Source organism: Mixophyes fleayi, chromosome 3, assembly GCF_038048845.1.
Source record: "Mixophyes fleayi isolate aMixFle1 chromosome 3, aMixFle1.hap1, whole genome shotgun sequence".
NCBI lineage: Eukaryota > Metazoa > Chordata > Amphibia > Anura > Limnodynastidae > Mixophyes > Mixophyes fleayi.
The window spans coordinates 348,666,167-348,686,660 of record NC_134404.1 but is presented as its reverse complement, the minus strand read 5'-3'; the positions used below and the strand labels follow the sequence as shown (position 1 = coordinate 348,686,660).

General features: G+C 49.6%; 1 protein-coding gene across 1 annotated transcript; it reads left to right on the top strand.

Moving 5' to 3' along the window:
- Positions 1-6,752: 6,752 nt before the first annotated feature.
- MEA1 (male-enhanced antigen 1) lies at positions 6,753-12,711 on the top strand. The gene is made up of 3 exons (XM_075204534.1): positions 6,753-7,063; positions 10,554-10,644; positions 12,114-12,711. The coding sequence occupies exons 1-3, from the start codon at positions 6,875-6,877 to the stop codon at positions 12,269-12,271; spliced, it is 438 nt and encodes a 145-aa protein (XP_075060635.1). The 5' UTR covers positions 6,753-6,874; the 3' UTR covers positions 12,272-12,711.
- Positions 12,712-20,494: the final 7,783 nt, after the last annotated feature.

The window sequence follows — 20,494 nt, the reverse complement described above, 5'->3', positions numbered from 1 at the left end:
TCCTACATCTCCCTCCTCCTCCCCCTGCTCCCTACATCTCCCTCCTCCTCCTGCTCCCTACATCTCCCTCCTCCTCCCCCTGCTCCCTACATCTCCCTCCTCCTCCCTACATCTCCCTCCTCCTCCCTACATCTCCCTCCTCCTCCCTACATCTCCCTCCTCCTCCCCCTGCTCCCTACATCTCCCTGCTCCCTACATCTCCCTCCTCCTCCCCTTCTCCCTACATCTCCCTTCTCCCTACATCTCCCTTCTCCCTACATCTCCCTTCTCCCTACATCTCCCTTCTCCCTACATCTCCCTTCTCCCTACATCTCCCTTCTCCCTACATCTCCCTTCTCCCTACATCTCCCTTCTCCCTACATCTCCCTTCTCCCTACATCTCCCTCCATCTCCCTCCTCCTCCCCCTGCTCCCTACATCTCCCTGCTCCCTACATCTCCCTGCTCCCTACATCTCCCTGCTCCCTACATCTCCCTGCTCCCTACATCTCCCTGCTCCCTACATCTCCCTGCTCCCTACATCTCCCTGCTCCCTACATCTCCCTGCTCCCTACATCTCCCTGCTCCCTACATCTCCCTCCTCCTCCCTCTGCTCCCTACATCTCCCTCCTCCTCCCTCTGCTCCCTACATCTCCCTCCTCCTCCCCCTGCTCCCTACATCTCCCTCCTGCTCCCCCTGCTCCCTACATCTCCCTCCTGCTCCCCCTGCTCCCCACATCTCCCTCCTCCTCCCCCTGCTCCCTACATCTCCCTCATCCTCCTCCTCCCCCTGCTCCCTACATCTCCCTCATGCTCCCTACATCTCCCTCATGCTCCCTACATCTCCCTCATGCTCCCTACCTCTCCCTCATGCTCCCTACCTCTCCCTCATGCTCCCTACCTCTCCCTCATGCTCCCTACCTCTCCCTCATGCTCCCTACCTCTCCCTCATGCTCCCTACCTCTCCCTCATGCTCCCTACCTCTCCCTCATGCTCCCTACCTCTCCCTCATCCTCCCCCTGCTCTCTACATCTCCCTCATCCCCCCCCTGCTCTCTACATCTCCCTCCTCCTCCCCCTGCTCTCTACCTCTCCCTCCTCCTCCCCCTGCTCTCTACCTCTCCCTCCTCCTCCCCCTGCTCCCTACCTCTCCCTCCTCCTCCCCCTGCTCCCTACCTCTCCTTCATCCTCCCCCTGCTCCCTACCTCTTCCTCCTCCTCCCCCTGCTCCCTACATCTCCCCCTACATCTCCCTCATCCTCCTCCCCCTGCTCCCTACATCTCCCTCCATCTCCCTCCTCCTCCCCCTGCTCCCTCCATCTCCCTCCTCCTCCCCCTGCTCCCTCCATCTCCCTCCTCCTCCCACTGCTCCCTACATCTCCCTCCTCTCACTTCTGCATCCCAGATGTCTCTTGTGCTCTGGAATGATCTCCCTCTATCAGACTATCCTCTAACCTGTATAGCTTCAGATGGTTACTGATAACCCACCTGTTTAGAAGAGGCCACCACTCCTCCACTGAGCCACCCCCCCCCCCCTTGTAGTATACTTCTCCCTCTCACCCCCGTCCTCCTTTTCTCCCTCTTGCTCTTCTTGTCCCCATCTCACCCCTCGTGTCCTCTGTCTGCCATACTCTTTAGATTGTAAGCTCTTTCAGCAGGGTCCTTTCTCTTTCTCCTCCTCCTGGGGCTTTATGCCCACTGACCCCCTCATCTGTGCACCTCTTTCAGTGGCTCTAAACCGGTTGGCTAATATTCTCCCCAAAGTCAGCCCATATTCAATTAATGGCCCCAAACCTCCCTTCTCACCTCACCTTAATAGGCCCTACTATTAAATATCCCCATCATCACCCCACAAATAAGTTACTAGCACCCATCGATAAATAATTAGCTCCAACCCACAGTCCACCATTAAATTAATAGCCTACCCCCCACTCAATTTACAGTACTGACCCCCCCAACAATAAATTAATAGCATTTGCATGTAGTAAATATATGTATTTCCTGCAACGATTGCTGCCATTAAATAATTCCTATTCACATTTAATAAATAGACCTTAATTCTCCCCAAACTGCCCCACACTCAATAGCCCTCAAACCTACTCAGAGTTAAATGAAAGATCCCATCACCCCATCTTAAATTAATAGGCCCCACAAATATTATAGCACCAATTAAATAATTAGCCCCCAACTATACTCCACTATTTCATTAATGGCCTATCTCCATCACTTATTATATGAAGACCGAACCCCCCAGTACATTAAGATACCCCTCCCCTTTGCCTTGATCCATCTGCGCTGTGATGGAGACTCCTGTCTGGCTCTTCTGCTGCTCTGCACACATGACATGTGATGTGTGTCCCATCTGTTAGTGATGAGGATAGGAGGAGGCTGCACACAGGGAGGGATCATAAGATCCCCGACCAAATGAAGGATGGTGGCTGGTCCCGGAGGAGGGGCTGCTACCAACTTCCACACTGACTTCCCGCTGGCACTCTTGAGAGTACCTGATAGAGGGGATCCCGGGGCACGTGCTACACAGTGCACTTCCCTTATTCCGGCACTGATACGCCGGGTGATATCAGTGTGAGTGTGGGGCCTTTCACCATAATTTTATCCTTATACTCATTATATATTATTATTATACTGTCTTGTCCGCTTGCTGTATACTAACAGACACTGACTAGGGTATATACCAAGGGACAATTATTCTCGACCTGGGGGGGCTGTGGTTGACATCACAGCCGGTGTGTGGGGGGGTCCACAACTTGGGTGACGGAGAATCTTGGGGGTGACATCACATTTGAATTGGCTTGTATATTAAACCTGTGTCTTGATGGTCAATTGTGACCTATTGACCCGTTCTGAGATCCTGGCTCTGAGCTCCATAGAGGACTGTGTGTCCCTGTACAACCCTGGCTTTAGAGCACAATATGCATTACAGGGATGCTTGCTAGAATTAGTATTATGCCGGTGATATATTGGAAATCCCCATGGACAGGACATGCAGCGAGAGTGTAATATAGAGTTGTAACCACATACTCCTAGGAACATATAAAGAAATGATCTTACCTCTCAGCCGGGCTCTTTGTTTTTCCCACTGGTCTCTGAGCACCCAAAATAGCATTGGTGAGTGTCCACCCTCTGGTCTATTTCAGGACATCACATTGCTGCTTGAGACAGAGCTGTGAGATATAGAGCAATAATACAGTGTGCTCGGTGTCTTATTTCTGCATATTTATGTTTACTAATCTACTCAAATGAGGGGGAATATTAGCCATAGACTCCAATGGAAGAGAACTCCCAGATAGCAGAAATACAAAGTGTAATTGACTTGTGTCCTCTTATATGTACGACCTCTATTATCATATGAGAGAGGGGGAAACATCGTTGTATTACATTGTCTACACCAGGTAATAGATGATTTTATACTCCTTTATTGTTGATCAGTAAATCCTTATGTGTACAAAACAAAGGTAATGCTTTATACTGACTTTTATCTACCTTGTATCTCCCTTTTATGAAATGATATTTTATTATATTAAGTGAGTGTTTGAATTGTTGCTGGAACCTTAAAAGTCAAATAATAGGAGTTTCAGATACAGTGCGGACACGAAGCGGTAAGTGATCCAAGCCATGGAAGGTCGGCTCTACTGACCAAACATGTATTCTGGTTAGACAGGACTGGTGACTATATATTCTCTGTATATAAATATATGATAATGTGTAATCATTCATAATAGGAGGAATAGAAGCTGGTCTAGGAGGCACGAGTGTCACAGGAGCCTCAGACACGCAGGGTAAGTCCCTAAACTTGGGGGCTCTGGTGACACCACGTAATGGGTCAGAATAGGCAGCTTTACCATTGTCCTTCCAGCGGCTGCGCCCAGTCAGAGGGCAGCACTATCAGCGGCTGCGCCCAGTCAGAGGGCAGCACTTCCAGCGGCCGCGACCAGTCAGAGGGCAGCACTTCCAGCGGCCGCGCCCAGTCAGAGGGCAGCACTTCCAGCGGCCGCGCCCAGTCAGAGGGCAGCACTTCCAGCGGCCGCGCCCAGTCAGAGGGCAGCAGTTGGCACTGATGCTGGATGTTCTAGAAGAACCTGCACACGTCACCAGCTACTATTAAATGGTTATTAATACTTGCTGGTAACAATTCGCTGCCCTCACATTTGCACTTGGGGTGGTATACTGGAGCCAATGTTACTGCTCATTGTTGGGTGCTCCTACACGCGGCCCTGGTGGCCTCCGAGCCGAAGATGGCTACTAGGGGAGGCTGCAGGCTTAGATGTCACCTGGTGAGTAGGTATCGTATGAGGGGATTGTGGGTAATGGAGCAGAACTGGAATGTCTTCAGTTCCAGGTAAGAGGGCTTTGTGACAGCAAGTAAAAGGCTTTGTTTTACTTACTGAATAATATACCTGAGATAACTTATACACCTGAATATGCCCGATATGGCATCTTTTACCTTTTCCAGCAGGTTGCCATGGTAATTAAAGAACAACATCCCTTCTGAGCAGGCAAAGAGAGACTCACAATCTTGTAGAATTGATCTGTAAATTTGTGTTGTGTGGGTCAGGGGTGGGGCCTATTGACCCGTGTCAGTATATGTAGAAGAAGCTTCTAACCCTAAAACACATATTTTACTGTTTCATAGCTGCACATGTCTGCTCTAGGGCTTAGTGATTCGTTAGAGGACCCGGGTAAGACGGCCAAATGGTGCACAATGGTTGCTTGGCTCTGTATAAGGGAAGAGATCTATTAAGACTTTAGATGCATCTAGTGCGATTCTAGCCCAATAATGGCTGATTGTTGCCTAATACTTACCAATGATGATGCTGGTAAAATTAACAATGAAACCTCTCTCTTTAGTACACATTACCGGGCAGTACATGTACAGTACCAAGAACCCTAAACCAGACTCTGACCTTGTCCAACTACATTCTGCCTAATAGCTAAGACTTGTGTTTAATATGGGGGGAAGTGGGAATGAGGTGCTAGGAAAGATGCATCCACAGGTCTGGGTTAGAGGAAAACATTTGGCTCCCAGCCCTTGGGGATAGGTGGGGGGTTAGTGTGCCAGGCCAAGTCTGTGTGTGTGTGTGTGTGTGTATATATGTGTGTACACACGTTAGTGTGTGTGTGTATATATGTGTGTACATACGTTACAGTGTGTGTGTGTGTGTGTATATATGTGTGTACATACGTTACAGTGTGTGTGTGTATATATATATATATATGTGTGTACACACGTTAGTGTGTGTATGTATGTGTGTACACACACGTTACAATAAAGACATTAGGGAAAGTGGTGCTACGACCTACCCGTGTGTGTGTGTATATAATATATATATATATAATTATTGGCAGCAGTAATCAGTCAGATCAGGGTGTAACTCTTGGTTTGTTACATAGATTTTGCAAACAATATCTGCAGGTTCATTTCCTCTAACAGAATATGCTTTTAAATATATTATTTACGGGGAAAACAAGTATTAAGAAGATAACAGATCTTGTACAAAGGATATTGTATAATAGTAACAGTGAGGGTGACTAATAATAAATATGATCAGTAGCTGCTTCTACGGACCCTCTCCCGCCTTCTGCCTCTGTAGTACCCGTTGGTGATGGGAAATCTAGTTCATTCTGATCTAGTTCACACAAAAGATTCGTTCATTTCACTCATTTGACTGAGTTCATTTGGCTCAGTTAGTTCAGTTATATCACTGGCTCTGGGACACTGCTGAGAGAAGTGATTGGAGACATAGATCTAGTCTATTACACATACTGTAGGCATATATACTACTCCTCATTAGATGAGTTATAGTCCTGTTAAAATGATCACATAAATTTAATATGTCGGATCATTTTTAATATTTTAAAAAGGGCAAAACTAGTAGTGACATGTTGAGCTCTGCAAAGTTAATTACATTTTCATTATTTTTTATTTCCATAATATGCAAATGAGTATTAGAAAGTGGCACTTTTTTGCTTTTAAAATTGAGATCAATGCAATCAGGATATAGGGGAGATGTATCAAACCTTAGGGGGGAATTTTTACAGCTATAAAAAGACCCAAAATAGGCGTCACGTCACTGGGGGCGGGGCCAAAATGGTGCAATTCATGAAGCCCCGCCTTCTACGCCCATACCCCGCTCCAGGAACTCCCAGACGTAACCAACATAATGTTGGCAATTATGACTAATCAGCTTCTGTCATTTATCTAGCAGAGTCTATAAAATGACAGAAACTGATTAGTTGCTATGGGTAACGCTTCCACTTTATCTCTCTTGGAGGTTCAATACATCTCCCCTGTATATATGGTGCAGTAAACAGAACTACAGTATATAACATGCAGCACTCAGCAGTGCAGTGTGTCTGGAGCTGACAGGGAAGGGAATGTATCCTGTGACTCATGAGCTAAATGATCTGAATGATTGAAAAGAGTCGGAGAGTGAAATGATTTGAAGACTCCTATGAGTCACTGAGTGAAATGAACTAGATGAACCCCTGAGTGAGGAGAAAGACTCATGACTCATAGTCAGTGATCAGCTCCAGAGTCTCACACAATGTCTGAGCACAGCAGCGCCACCTTTGGTAGTTTAGAGGTACTGACTCATGAGTATTAAATGAGCTGAATAGAAACAAAGGAGCCAGTGTGAGTGAGACAGTGAGTGCGGCTGCTGGAGCTGCTCGGCTTTATCTCTAACTCCTCCCACTTGGTTTACTTCCTGGGGAACTAATCTTTGCCAGAGCTGTGAACTACTCATCACTAGTACCCGTCTCTCTGCTGTGAGGTATCTTGTAACATCTGCAGATATATATGTACGTTTATATGCAAGATTACAATTCATAGGACAATCTCACAATTGACATTCACCAATGAACCTTATCCTCTACAGAGGATGGGCCCTGAGAGAATCTTCCCAAACCAAAGTGAGGAGCTAGGAGACCCTCAGGATCCCCATGTAGACTGGAGTGGTGGGGAGGAAGAGGAGGATGAAGATGTACAGAGTGGATACCAGTATCAACCTCTAAACCAGGACCCAGAAGATGGAGCTCCGACAGAGAATGATTTACAGGAGAGACTACAGGTGGGATACAATTCTGCTAGTCCCCTCCCACCAGCCAGGCAGTCCAGCGGAGCTGTGCTAGTCCCCTCCCACCAGCCAGGCAGTCCAGCGGAGCTGTGCTAGTCCCCTCCCACCAGCCAGGCAGTCCAGCGGAGCTGTGCTAGTCCCCTCCCACCAGCCAGGCAGTCCAGCGGAACTGTGCTAGACCCCTCCCACCAGCCAGGTAGTCCAGCGGAGCTTGTGCTAGTCCCCTCCCACCAGCCAGGTAGTCCAGCGGAGCTGTGCTAGACCCCTCCCACCAGCCAGGCAGTCCAGCGGAGCTGTGCTAGACCCCTCCCACCAGCCAGGCAGTCCAGCGGAGCTGTGCTAGTCCCCTCCCACCAGCCAGGCAGTCCAGCGGAGCTGTGCTAGACCCCTCCCACCAGCCAGGTAGTCCAGCGGAGCTTGTGCTAGACCCCTCCCACCAGCCAGGCAGTCCAGCGGAGCTGTGCTAGACCCCTCCCACCAGCCAGGTAGTCCAGCGGAGCTTGTGCTAGTCCCCTCCCACCAGCCAGGTAGTCCAGCGGAGCTGTGCTAGACCCCTCCCACCAGCCAGGCAGTCCAGCGGAGCTGTGCTAGACCCCTCCCACCAGCCAGGCAGTTCAGCGGAGCTGTGCTAGTCCCCTCCCACCAGCCAGGCAGTCCAGCGGAGCTGTGCTAGACCCCTCCCACCAGCCAGGCAGTCCAGCGGAGCTGTGCTAGACCCCTCCCACCAGCCAGGCAGTCCAGCGGAGCTGTGCTAGACCCCTCCCACCAGCCAGGCAGTCAGCGGAGCTGTGCTAGTCCCCTCCCACCAGCCAGGCAGTCCAGCGGAGCTGTGCTAGTCCCCTCCCACCAGCCAGGCAGTCCAGCGGAGCTGTGCTAGACCCCTCCCACCAGCCAGGCAGTCCAGCGGAGCTGTGCTAGACCCCTCCCACCAGCCAGGCAGTCCAGCGGAGCTGTGCTAGACCCCTCCCACCAGCCAGGCAGTCCAGCGGAGCTGTGCTAGACCCCTCCCACCAGCCAGGCAGTCCAGCGGAGCTGTGCTAGACCCCTCCCACCAGCCAGGCAGTCCAGCGGAGCTGTGCTAGACCCCTCCCACCAGCCAGGCAGTCCAGCGGAGCTGTGCTAGACCCCTCCCACCAGCCAGGCAGTCCAGCGGAGCTGTGCTAGACCCCTCCCACCAGCCAGGCAGTCCAGCGGAGCTGTGCTAGACCCCTCCCACCAGCCAGGCAGTCCAGCGGAGCTGTGCTAGACCCCTCCCACCAGCCAGGCAGTCCAGCGGAGCTGTGCTAGACCCCTCCCACCAGCCAGGCAGTCCAGCGGAGCTGTGCTAGTCCCCTCCCACCAGCCAGGCAGTCCAGCGGAGCTGTGCTAGACCCCTCCCACCAGCCAGGCAGTCCAGCGGAGCTGTGCTAGTCCCCTCCCACCAGCCAGGCAGTCCAGCGGAGCTGTGCTAGACCCCTCCCACCAGCCAGGCAGTCCAGCGGAGCTGTGCTAGACCTCTCCCACCAGCCAGGCAGTCCAGCGGAGCTGTGCTAGACCTCTCCCACCAGCCAGGCAGTCCAGCGGAGCTGTGCTAGACCCCTCCCACCAGCCAGGCAGTCCAGCGGAGCTGTGCTAGACCCCTCCCACCAGCCAGGCAGTCCAGCGGAGCTGTGCTAGTCCCCTCCCACCAGCCAGGCAGTCCAGCGGAGCTGTGCTAGACCCCTCCCACCAGCCAGGCAGTCCAGCGGAGCTCTGCTAGACCTCTCCCACCAGCCAGGCAGTCCAGCGGAGCTGTGTTAGTCCCCTCCCACCAGCCAGGCAGTCCAGCGGAGCTGTGCTAGACCCCTCCCACCAGCCAGGCAGTCCAGCGGAGCTGTGCTAGACCCCTCCCACCAGCCAGGCAGTCCAGCGGAGCTGTGCTAGTCCCCTCCCACCAGCCAGGCAGTCCAGCGGAGCTGTGCTAGTCCCCTCCCACCAGCCAGGCAGTCCAGCGGAGCTGTGCTAGACCCCTCCCACCAGCCAGGCAGTCCAGCGGAGCTGTGCTAGACCCCTCCCACCAGCCAGGCAGTCCAGCGGAGCTGTGCTAGTCCCCTCCCACCAGCCAGGCAGTCCAGCGGAGCTGTGCTAGTCCCCTCCCACCAGCCAGGCAGTCCAGCGGAGCTGTGCTAGACCCCTCCCACCAGCCAGGCAGTCCAGCGGAGCTGTGCTAGACCCCTCCCACCAGCCAGGCAGTCCAGCGGAGCTGTGCTAGACCCCTCCCACCAGCCAGGCAGTCCAGCGGAGCTGTGCTAGTCCCCTCCCACCAGCCAGGCAGTCCAGCGGAGCTGTGCTAGACCCCTCCCACCAGCCAGGCAGTCCAGCGGAGCTGTGCTAGACCTCTCCCACCAGCCAGGCAGTCCAGCGGAGCTGTGTTAGTCCCCTCCCACCAGCCAGGCAGTCCAGCGGAGCTGTGCTAGACCCCTCCCACCAGCCAGGCAGTCCAGCGGAGCTGTGCTAGACCCCTCCCACCAGCCAGGCAGTCCAGCGGAGCTGTGCTAGTCCCCTCCCACCAGCCAGGCAGTCCAGCGGAGCTGTGCTAGTCCCCTCCCACCAGCCAGGCAGTCCAGCGGAGCTGTGCTAGTCCCCTCCCACCAGCCAGGCAGTCCAGCGGAGCTGTGCTAGTCCCCCTCCCACCAGCCAGGCAGTCCAGCGGAGCTGTGCTAGACCCCTCCCACCAGCCAGGCAGTCCAGCGGAGCTGTGCTAGACCCCTCCCACCAGCCAGGCAGTCCAGCGGAGCTGTGCTAGACCCCTCCCACCAGCCAGGCAGTCCAGCGGAGCTGTGCTAGACCCCTCCCACCAGCCAGGCAGTCCAGCGGAGCTGTGCTAGACCCCTCCCACCAGCCAGGCAGTCCAGCGGAGCTGTGCTAGACCCCTCCCACCAGCCAGGCAGTCCAGCGGAGCTGTGCTAGACCCCTCCCACCAGCCAGGCAGTCCAGCGGAGCTGTGCTAGACCCCTCCCACCAGCCAGGCAGTCCAGCGGAGCTGTGCTAGACCCCTCCCACCAGCCAGGCAGTCCAGCGGAGCTGTGCTAGTCCCCTCCCACCAGCCAGGCAGTCCAGCGGAGCTGTGCTAGTCCCCTCCCACCAGCCAGGCAGTCCAGCGGAGCTCTGCTAGACCCCTCCCACCAGCCAGGCAGTCCAGCGGAGCTCTGCTAGACCCCTCCCACCAGCCAGGCAGTCCAGCGGAGCTGTGCTAGACCCCTCCCACCAGCCAGGCAGTCCAGAGGAGCTGTGCTAGACCCCTCCCACCAGCCAGGCAATCCAGCGGAGCTCTGCTAGACCCCTCCCACCAGCCAGGTAGTCCAAAGGAGCTGTGCTAGACCCCTCCCACCAGCCAGGAGGCGTGGCCATGCTTGTTATGCACTTGCTGCGCCTCTCGCTCCCTGTAACACTCGCAGAGCATCCCCTTCTCCATGTAACTCTTGTGTTTACCTGAGTGCGGATTAACAGACGTTTTCTGTTTCAGGCCATGCGTCTGCACCTTCCAGCTCCCCCCGTGGACAGTGAGGATGAGGATGACGTGGAAGCAGCGCACAGCTCTATTCCAATGGACGCAGGTATCAGTCATTCATGTGATGCTGATCAGTCACTTACTGTAAAACCCCCTTTCCTGTCATTCAGCATCCTTCCATTCAGTCGTCAGGATATACAAGAGACTCCCCCGTGTGGGTGGGCCAGAGGGCTGAGTGTCATCTCCTGGGTGGTAACTGAGAGCTTCATGCCTGGAGGCATCTGTGATAACACTACAAGTAGGGCAAGAGCCTAACGTATAATAACCATATGACCTGATCACATGATGCAGAGGGGGAGGAGCTCTGTGCAATGTAGGTGGAGGGGAGGGGGCGTTATACTGCCGGCAGGGAAGAGTCCGAGCCAGGCTGACCATGTACTGGACCTATTGTGAATGTTACTTGTTACATCAGTGCGCCACCCACACAAATAGTACATTACTTTCTATAACACAATATTACACAGTGGATTCCTGAATGAAGTGGAAAGGAAAATATATTTTTCCTTTATATACTCAAATGATTTATATACTTACTTGGGCAAACAGGTGAAAAGTTATTGTAGTACCTTTCTGGATATTTCCAGGTCTCCCAATTGTATGGATTGTATATTCCTGGTTTCTGGGACTCTGGCTTCTCAGATATGTGAGGAGCACATTGTAAAGGTCACAGGATCCCAACGTTTAGGAAGCTACGCACATTACTGCATCAAGTGAGGGGCAATTACATCCCAATGTGAGTCTGCAATGCACAATAGTTTCCAGGAGATGGCGCAATAGAAGAAAATATTTAATTTATTCACTAAATGAAGGTTGGGCAAACGGCTAAAATAGGAGGGATTATCCTACCTTTCTGAATAGTCTCCCAGCAAGGATGGTACCCCATTTGTATGGGGGTGACAAGACAACAGATAAACGCCTACCACTTTTATTTACACAAAGATGTGTTACTTTGGTGATCACGAGATAAATAACATGACCTCCAACATGTTTGCATGTAATGGGGGGAGGGGGGGGGACAGATATTTGGTTTCTACAAGACCCACCCCCTTGTGACTTAACAGTGGCCCACTCTCCTGTTACACAGCCGTCACCTGCTGGTAGGAGAGAGCTCATTGGACGATGGCCACAGACAATGTATATGATCTGCACATAGTGCTGCAGCTCTGCACATTGCACCCATTTAGTATAATACACACTTTTTTTAAAGGACATTTTTACACATTTGGTGCATAGCACCGATCAGTGGCGCAGCGTAGGGCATTAATCCTTCCTTGACGTTTACCTGGCTATAGATGAATATATCTCTCTGCCTGGAGCATCCTAGAATTAGCCTACAGCGACCTTAAACTTGGTCACAGCAGAGCGTTCATTTATGCCCCGCCCTGTTCAATGTGGGAGGAGCAGATCCATAGTCTGTTATAATAAGTATAATGTGAAGATAACGTTTTATCAGATACTAATTAGAATTGTTCAGCTGGGTTCAGTACAGTTATATCCTCACTTTGTGTCCTGCAGACCACGTGGAGTTGGTGAAACGGGCGATGGCAGGCGTGAAGTTACCGTCTGTGTCCGTTCCTCCTTGGGCGCAGCAGATTTCGGATGCAGATTGGGAGCACCTTGTTCATCAGACCATTCAGTCCCGCACGACAGGCCCCCCCCCATACAAGAAATAAGATGGGACAAGAGCTGAATGTCAGGACTTTGTACATGGTTTGTGTATGTAAATATAATGCTCATCTGGATATGTGACTTATTCAACGATACCGGGGACTGGAACCTCCCCCCACAGATGATAAATGCTGTATTTTGGGAGATATTAAGCAGATCTCTTTATTAATAAGATGACTATGGAAGCCAGGATGCCATGGGGGGTGCTGGAAGGACAAGTGGGTGTAATATAATATATTCTGTGTGGTGGTGATTGGAGGAGGGACATTCAGTCTTTAGGGCCCAAGTGAGGAACGTTCAATAAAAAGTACTGAGCAGGAGACTATCTGGATCTTGTGTCTCCCATACCCTCCGAGTGCAGGAGGAGCAACACCAGAGACTCTTAAATGAATAATTTCAAGGAAATGTAACTATTAAACACATTGTATGAGATAATACTATACTACATGAGCCTCAATTTTTATTCCAGATGTTATATTGCAGAGCGTAATACATACAAGATATAGCAGGAAATACTCTGCAACGTTGCTCTACAAAATGCAAACCAAGGAACATGCAAGGTCCTGCCGTTCTCTGGCAAAGAAGGAAATCTATGTAATCAGGACAGAATATTATATTAATGTCTGTCTGCATCCTTGCAGATCTATATAATGGTCCTACTGGCTTAGTGCAATGACCTTGGTGAACGCCTGAAGCTGTGACATTGTCTCCTCTGTTTATTGTATTCTGAGTTTATTTCTATGTAACAGAAAATGAGGTTTTTCTTTTTATATTGTCATGGCACAATAACAGCCGGTATTGCTGCAGATGGAATAATTATTGATCTAAACCGATCTGCACTCTCTCCTTGTCTTCCTTCTATACACTGAGCCTTGTGCACATTCTTCAGCCCACAGGATGACCCACACCAACAACTAATATATATTCTGCTTAAAAACAGGCAAGATACAAATGTAGCAATTGGAGTATGGTAAAGGTAGTTGTGGGGTTTGTCGCGGAGCACACCGCCGGCATTGAGATGGGTGAAGTACATGGATAGTATGCAGATATCTCGCTAGAAAGCCCCTAAAATAGCAGCAGGTCCACGGATGGGTTGTCTGTTATATGTAGTGGTGCCAATATACAACTGCAAGCTCCTCATCCTAGGACAAAGTCTCATCCACAAAGTCAGAGGATGGAGTCAGAGGGTCAGGGGATACTATCCACACAGTACATATAAGAGTCGCCCTCCTGCACCACAATACTGAGGCTCTGCACCTTGCCCTCTCCAGCTAGGAGCACTGAGAAGACCCCTGAGGGGCGGCGAGGGAACCATATAGGACCATATACATTTCTGCAGACTGTTCAGATTTCTTTGCACCTGTATTCATCCTACATTGAGCACAATGGCTCTGGCATAGGTCAGGGTTCTGTCACTGTATATAGTGGTTACTGCATTACACTTACACACATAGATAACACAACGTGTGTATTATCTGCAGTGTGTTATTCTTCATTCCCTTCTTTCTCCTTTTTTTTCTAAAATGTCAGAAAGAGGGAAGAGTTCAAGGTCCAAAGCTGCTGTTTGTGGTTCAGCATATTTCACCTGTTCCAGGTACCAAGCTAAACTTCCTAGTGGACGGTAAGACCCGGACAGCCTGGGCACAGTCTGAGGACCTGTGTGAGGTCTGCTGACAAGGTGGAGCCAGCATTGGCCAGAGAACTGGTAAGGGACATTTCGGGACTGAAGAGAGACACAACATGTGCAGGGTTCTGTTTACCTCCTCTTCCCTGGGTTCACAATCCTCAGATGCCCTTCCTTCAGTACAGGCCTCTCTGGTAACATCAGATGTCTCTGCAGCATCCAGACAATCGCCTTGGCTGCTTAATTTAGAAAGGTCAGTACATTTTCTTTCCAGAATGTCTTCTCCCCTGGAGAAGCTTTTACACAACTCATCCACGGCTAGACGGAGTAAATGCTTAAGCTATACCGTAAGCCAAGACGGGGGATTCAGATACTGAACCATCCTTACAGAAGGATGGGGAAGTGCAGGACGTGTCTGACTGGAAGGGTGATCCTTCTGGGGGACTAGGGGCGGAAGCCCTGATTCTGGCGATTAGACAGGTCCTTTAATATTTCAGACCTAGAACAGCCAGTCCCACAGACATCTATGTTTAAAAGGATCAAAAAGAGAACTGTATCTTTTTCACCCAGTTGATGGAAATTTGGCAAGAGGCTACACTCAGACCTGATAGTAGGTTTCAGATATTGCGCTGGTATTGTCTGTTCTATCCCTTTCTGGAAACGGGTTACCACTTGGGAGACTCACCCTAGTTGTACATTTGGCAAAATCCACTGTAATTCCCCTGACCCCTGCAGCTACTCTAAGAGACAGTATGGGAAAAAAATGTGAGAGGATTCTAAAGTCCATTTATTTAGCCTTTGGATCTTCCCTACGCCCTGTTATGGCTGCGTCAAGGCAGTGGAAAAATGGGCTCTTACTCTAGTGAGGGGCATTCAGTCTGGCACTGCCAGAGATGACTTATTTACACTTGCTGATCATATTAGAGGCTGCAGAATTTCTGGAAGACGCAGACCTGGATACAGGTCAGGGCCTGTCTTGGACTTCCTTATTAGCAGTGATGGGTAGATGCATCCTATAGACGCTCAGGTCTTTGGAGGCAAACGCTGAATCCAAGAGAGCTCTGGAGTCCCTCCCCTATGACGGTTCAGTCCTCTTTGGGCAGGTGTTGGAGAAGTACATTTCCCAGGCCACGGGGTAAAAGCTACTTTGTGCCAGTGCCTGTGTCCAAACCCAAAGGTAGGCGTTTTTGCTACTTTATCTTTGCTGGTTGCACCACAGTGAGGCCAAGCTGCCCCCAGCGAGCGGCAGGTCAACAGGGCAGGCTTGGACGAGACGCCGTCCAGGGTCCAAGCCGGTGGAAAAGCCATCCGCATGACTGAGTCACCCACAACAGAAAGTCTGATGGTGGGAGCCCGACTGCTGAAATTTCAGGAGCAGTGGGTCTGTTCCACCACAGACACCTGGGCGCGGGAGAGTCCAGAGGTTATATCATCGACCTGGTGGGGGTTCCCCACAGCGGGTCCTGGCCACCCCTCTACCCAGAGACAAGATCAGATCTCGGGCCCTGGGTAGAGGGGCCCGAGATCTGAACAGTCTTTACTGTTAGCAGCAGTGATTGTTACAGTTCCACCAGAACAGAAAAGGGTTCTAAGTTTTTATTCACACTTTTTTTTCTTGTGCAGAATCTAGACCTGTCCTTTTGGCCCATTCTGAATCTAAAAACCCTCAGTACTCATCTGAAGGTACCCAGTTTTCGGATGGAATCCATCCATTCAGTTATAAATTCCATTTAAATAGACGATTTCCTAGCCTCCTTGCATATAAAAGACCTATACTTGCATATAGCCATCTGGCAGGGCCATCGCAAGCTTCTGAGGTTCGCAGTAGAGCAGCATTATTTCCAGTTCCGGGCTCTCTCCTTCTAGCTGGCCAGAGCTCCTCGGGTGTTTACAAAAGTGATGGCGGTGGTGGATGCACAGTTAATGTTGCAGGGGGTAGTGGTCATTCCCTACTGAGATGACTGTTGTCCAACACCAGAGCACAGAAGGTGTTTTTGCCACATTCCAAGTTTCGGACACTTCAGCAGCATGTGAAGACCGCATTGTCTTTGAAAGTGCGTCTCGGTTCTACAACATGTGAAACTGATGGGGTGCATGGTGTCCTGTTTCAAGGTGGTTCTGTTTGCCCGGTTCCATGCTCGAAAGTTTTAACAAGAGATTCTAGCGAAATGGTCCAGATCAGACCCTCGCTTGGAAGGTCAATCCTTTCTGCTGTCAGCAGATATATGTCTCTCTGCTGTGGAGAGTACGGTCTGCAAACCTGAGTCGGGGAATCCTCTTGGGACTGGACTGTGGCAATCACGGATGCCAGTCTTTCAAGATGGGGTGCAGTCACCTTCAATCTCCGTTTACAAGGGACCTGAACACGAGAAGAGTCACAGCTTCCCATCAATGTTCTGGAACTCGGGGCAATTCTCAATGCTCTGACTCAGGCTCAGTTTTGCTTGCAAAACCAGCCCATTTGGATCCAGTCCGACAATGCCACGGCTGTAACCTATATCAACCAACAAGGGGAGGGGGGGGGGATCAGAAGTCCCCTTGCCATGACAAAGGTAGCAAAGATCATTAAGTGGGTGAAACGACATGTTCCAGTCATATCGGCAGTGTTCATCCCAGGGGTGAACATTGGGAGGCAGAATACTTGAGTCGACTTGCCATACAACCAGGGGAGTGGTCCCTTCATCCAGAGGTGTTCACTCAGATTGTTCAAAGGTGGGGTCAGCCAGAGATAGACATGATGGTCTCCTGGTTGAACCACAAGGCGCTGCGGAATCAGTGGCGCTATATAAATAAATAGTGATGATGATGTGAACAGGTGCTGCTCAAGGACACGGGATCCTCAGGTGTTCTTAGTAGACGCCATGACTGTTCCTTGGCAGTTCAGGTTGGTATATGTCTTCCCTCCAATGCCAATGTTACCGCGGATCTTACAAAAGGTAAGGTGTGAAAGGGTTCCAGTTATCCTTCTGGCACCTGATGGTCTCGGAGGTCCCGGTACACCGATTTTGTCAGTATGGCAGTAAAGATCTCAGCCAGGGCCCATTCTTCCACCAAGACTTGGCACGGTTGGCTTTGAGTTGAGACCTTGATTCTGCAAAACAAAGGCTTGTTGGATAAAGTCACTCAGATAAAGCTCAAGGCCAGGAAACCATCATCTTTCAGCAATTATTACAGAATCATCATCATCATTTATTTATATAGCGCCACTAATTCAGCAGCGCTGTACAGAGAACTCATTCACATCAGTCCCTGCCCCATTGGAGCTTACAGTCTAAATCTGGAAGGCTTATGTGGGATGGTGTGAGAGGAAGACGTTTCCCACTTTTCTTTTACGATTGCTAGAGTTTTAGCCTTCCTTCAGGAGGACCTGGATAAGAGATTGCGTCTGGCATCCCTTAAAGTCCAGATTTCTGCCTTGTCAGTCCATTTCCAGACATGCAGACCTTTCTGCAGGGAGTTCTCCATGTGCAGGCACCTTTTGTTTCTCCAGTGGAGCCATGTGACCTCAACTGATTTCTCGGGGGGCCTTACAGAAACCACCCTTTGAACCGCTGGAGTCTGTACCCATAAAATTTCTCACCCGGAAGGTGGTCTTTTTGCTGGCTATTTCTTCGGCTAGGAGGGTTTCCGAGTTGGCGTCTCTTTCGTGTTGCTCTCCTTTTCTTTATTTTTCATGAGGATAGTGCGGTTCTTCATACCATTCCCTCTTTTCACCCGAAAATGATTTCCAGTTTCCACATCAATAAGGATATTGTTATACCAACTTTACCAAGAGATTTTCAATCGAACAGTCAGGAGTCTCTTAGGCTGTTGGATGTGGTCGACGCCTTGCGGATCTATGTGGATCAGTCGGTGTCAGTTAGGAAGACTGACACTCATGATTTTTGGAAGCGTGGCTGGCTAGCCACGAAACAGACAAGAACTAGATGGATTGCTACTACTATTTGCCAGGCTTATGTGTCCAAGGGGTCTCCTGTTCCAGGTGGTCTTACTGCCCACTCTACCAGATCGGTCAGTGCTTCCTGGGTGGCGAGACATAGGACCTCAGTCGAGCGGTTGTGACTGGTGTCTAGTTCCTGTTCCGTCCACACTTGCCAGATTCTACCTTTTTTATGTCTCTGCTTCCTAAGACCCGAATTTTGGGCATTAAGTTTTACAGGCCGCTCAGTCTGAGCATTCTCACCCATTGGCGCAGCTTTGGAATGTCCCCATGGTCAGCAGTGTCCCCCAACTGTATGTGCTAGAGAAAAGAAGAATTTTGTACTTGTAGCATGGTTGGTTATATAAAACTGAAGATATCTGGCCAGAAGCGGCATAGAGGGCAGGGAGCAGGCTAGACATGTTTGATAGTGCCTTTATTCCAAAGCGCCCTCTATACCCCATGGTCAGCCGTGTCCCCCCAACTGTTTAGAGAGAGATTTTACTGTAAGTACAAAATCTTCTTTTCCGGATTGTTTTGTGTCCATCTCGCTCCCTAAACTCTAGAACATTCTACATCTGATTCCATTAGAAACTGGATTTGTGTTGCCAGCTAGGCAAGGTCCTAAAACATCAAAAATCATCTAGGGCGCACAAAATGATCACTCACTGTATACGGCGATCTCCGCGTGTGTACCTAGTTTTCCGCCCGAGTACATAAGATTTTGCAGAGCAAGCTGTTTGTGGTGCAGCAGTAATCTGCACGGATGGGGGCGTAGCTGGCGTTCCTTAGAGAAGTAGAAGGTGGATGCACCACTGCACGCGGGTTTGTAGAGGTTTGAGATTTATTTATTTTTTTAATACTTTATTTAACAATACTGGACAGAAAAACAACAGGCTTTAGTTTTATTACAAGTTTCAAGGACATGCAAAAACTGCACCTATGATTTGTAACAGTTACGTCCAGCTTCACAGGACATTATATCTTCCTTTGTTCTTTGTAATATCTGCTGATGTTGCATTTTGTGAGTCACACTTGCGCAGTGCTAAAGTGTCTACGTGACAAACAATATATGTAGATGATTTGTTTTGATAAACTGACAGTATATACTACACCCTACCTGTGTGTGCTTATGTTCTCCGGCCGGGAGTCAAGTAAAGAAAGTTTCCTCTGGTAATATACTTTGGATGTAACAAGCTTTACACAATGACCCTGTCTGGGGTACGTGGTCTGAGGGTAAAGCCACGTTGTATCGCTGCACAGGATACACACGTATCAGAAGAAAGGAGACACATCCATGACTACAGTTCTCTTATATATTCTGCATCAACTCCTTTGTCTTATTCTGTTCTTACCTTGCTAGTAACACAGGTACGATAAAATAATGATTATATATATATATAAAGGGGGTGGTAGGTGTTAAATACGACGTCCGATCAGATTAGAAAAAGAACATGACGTACATCAGCTTAGAATGTCAGAGGAAACCCACGCAAACACGGGGAGAACATATTAACTCCACACAGATAAGGCCATGGTCGGGAATCGAACTCATGACCCCAGTGCTGTGAGGCAGAAGTGCTAACCACTGAGCCGTAGTGAAAGAAACAACATATAATGGGTAAAATCTCTACTGAAAACCTATGAAACAAAATTCAAGTTTATAATATAATAATAATAATAATAATAATCATATTCCAATATATTACAACACATAGAGACACTGCACCATAATCACAGAGCTTTCCTCTAATCCACCACAGCATCTCAGCTATTGACATTCAGCTATAAACATAGTAACATAGTTTATGAGTTTGAAATAAGACACCAGTCCATCAAGTTCAAACTATTTTGGATCTCCTGGGATCTCTCATTTATATTTGAAATTAATCCAGAGTAAGCAACTGCCAATCTGTTTCAATCGTGAAAATCCCCCCAGACTCAATATTGCAGTCCTATTTTTCCCTATACTCACTACTATCCTTCATTTTAATTAACAGTCTGATCCCTGGTTACACTTTTCCGCTAAAAATTTGTCTAACCCTTTCTTAAACATATCTATTGAATCTGCCATCACAACCTTCCCTGGCAATGAATTCCATATCTTGACTGCCCTTACTGTAAAGAACCCCGTCCTTTGCTGGTTGTGAAATTTCCTCTCCTCTAACCTTAGGGGATGACCACGTGTCCTGTGTATGGTCCTTGGGGTAAAAAGTTCCCATGAAAGCTCTCTGTATTGACCCCTAATGTATTTGTACATAGTAATCATATCTCCCCTTAGACGCCTCTTTCCTAAAGTAAACATGCCTAAACTGGCTAACCTTTCCTCATAACTTAATGACTCCATACCCTTTAACAATTTTGTCGCCCTGCTCTAAACCCTTTCTAGTTCAAAATTATCTTTTTTATAGAGTGGTGCCCAGAACTGTACTCCATATTCAAGATGAGGTCTTACCAATGATTTATACAGTGGCAAAATTACACTGTCTTCCCTTGCATCTATGCCCCTTTTTATGCATGCCAATACTTTGTTTGCCCTTGCAGCTGCTGCTTGACATTGAGCACTATTGCTAAGTCTACTGTCTACGAGCACTCCCAAATCCTTTTCCATTATAGATTCTCCTAAATTAATTCCATTTAAATTATAGATTGCGTTCTTGTTTTTGATCCCTGAATGCATAACCT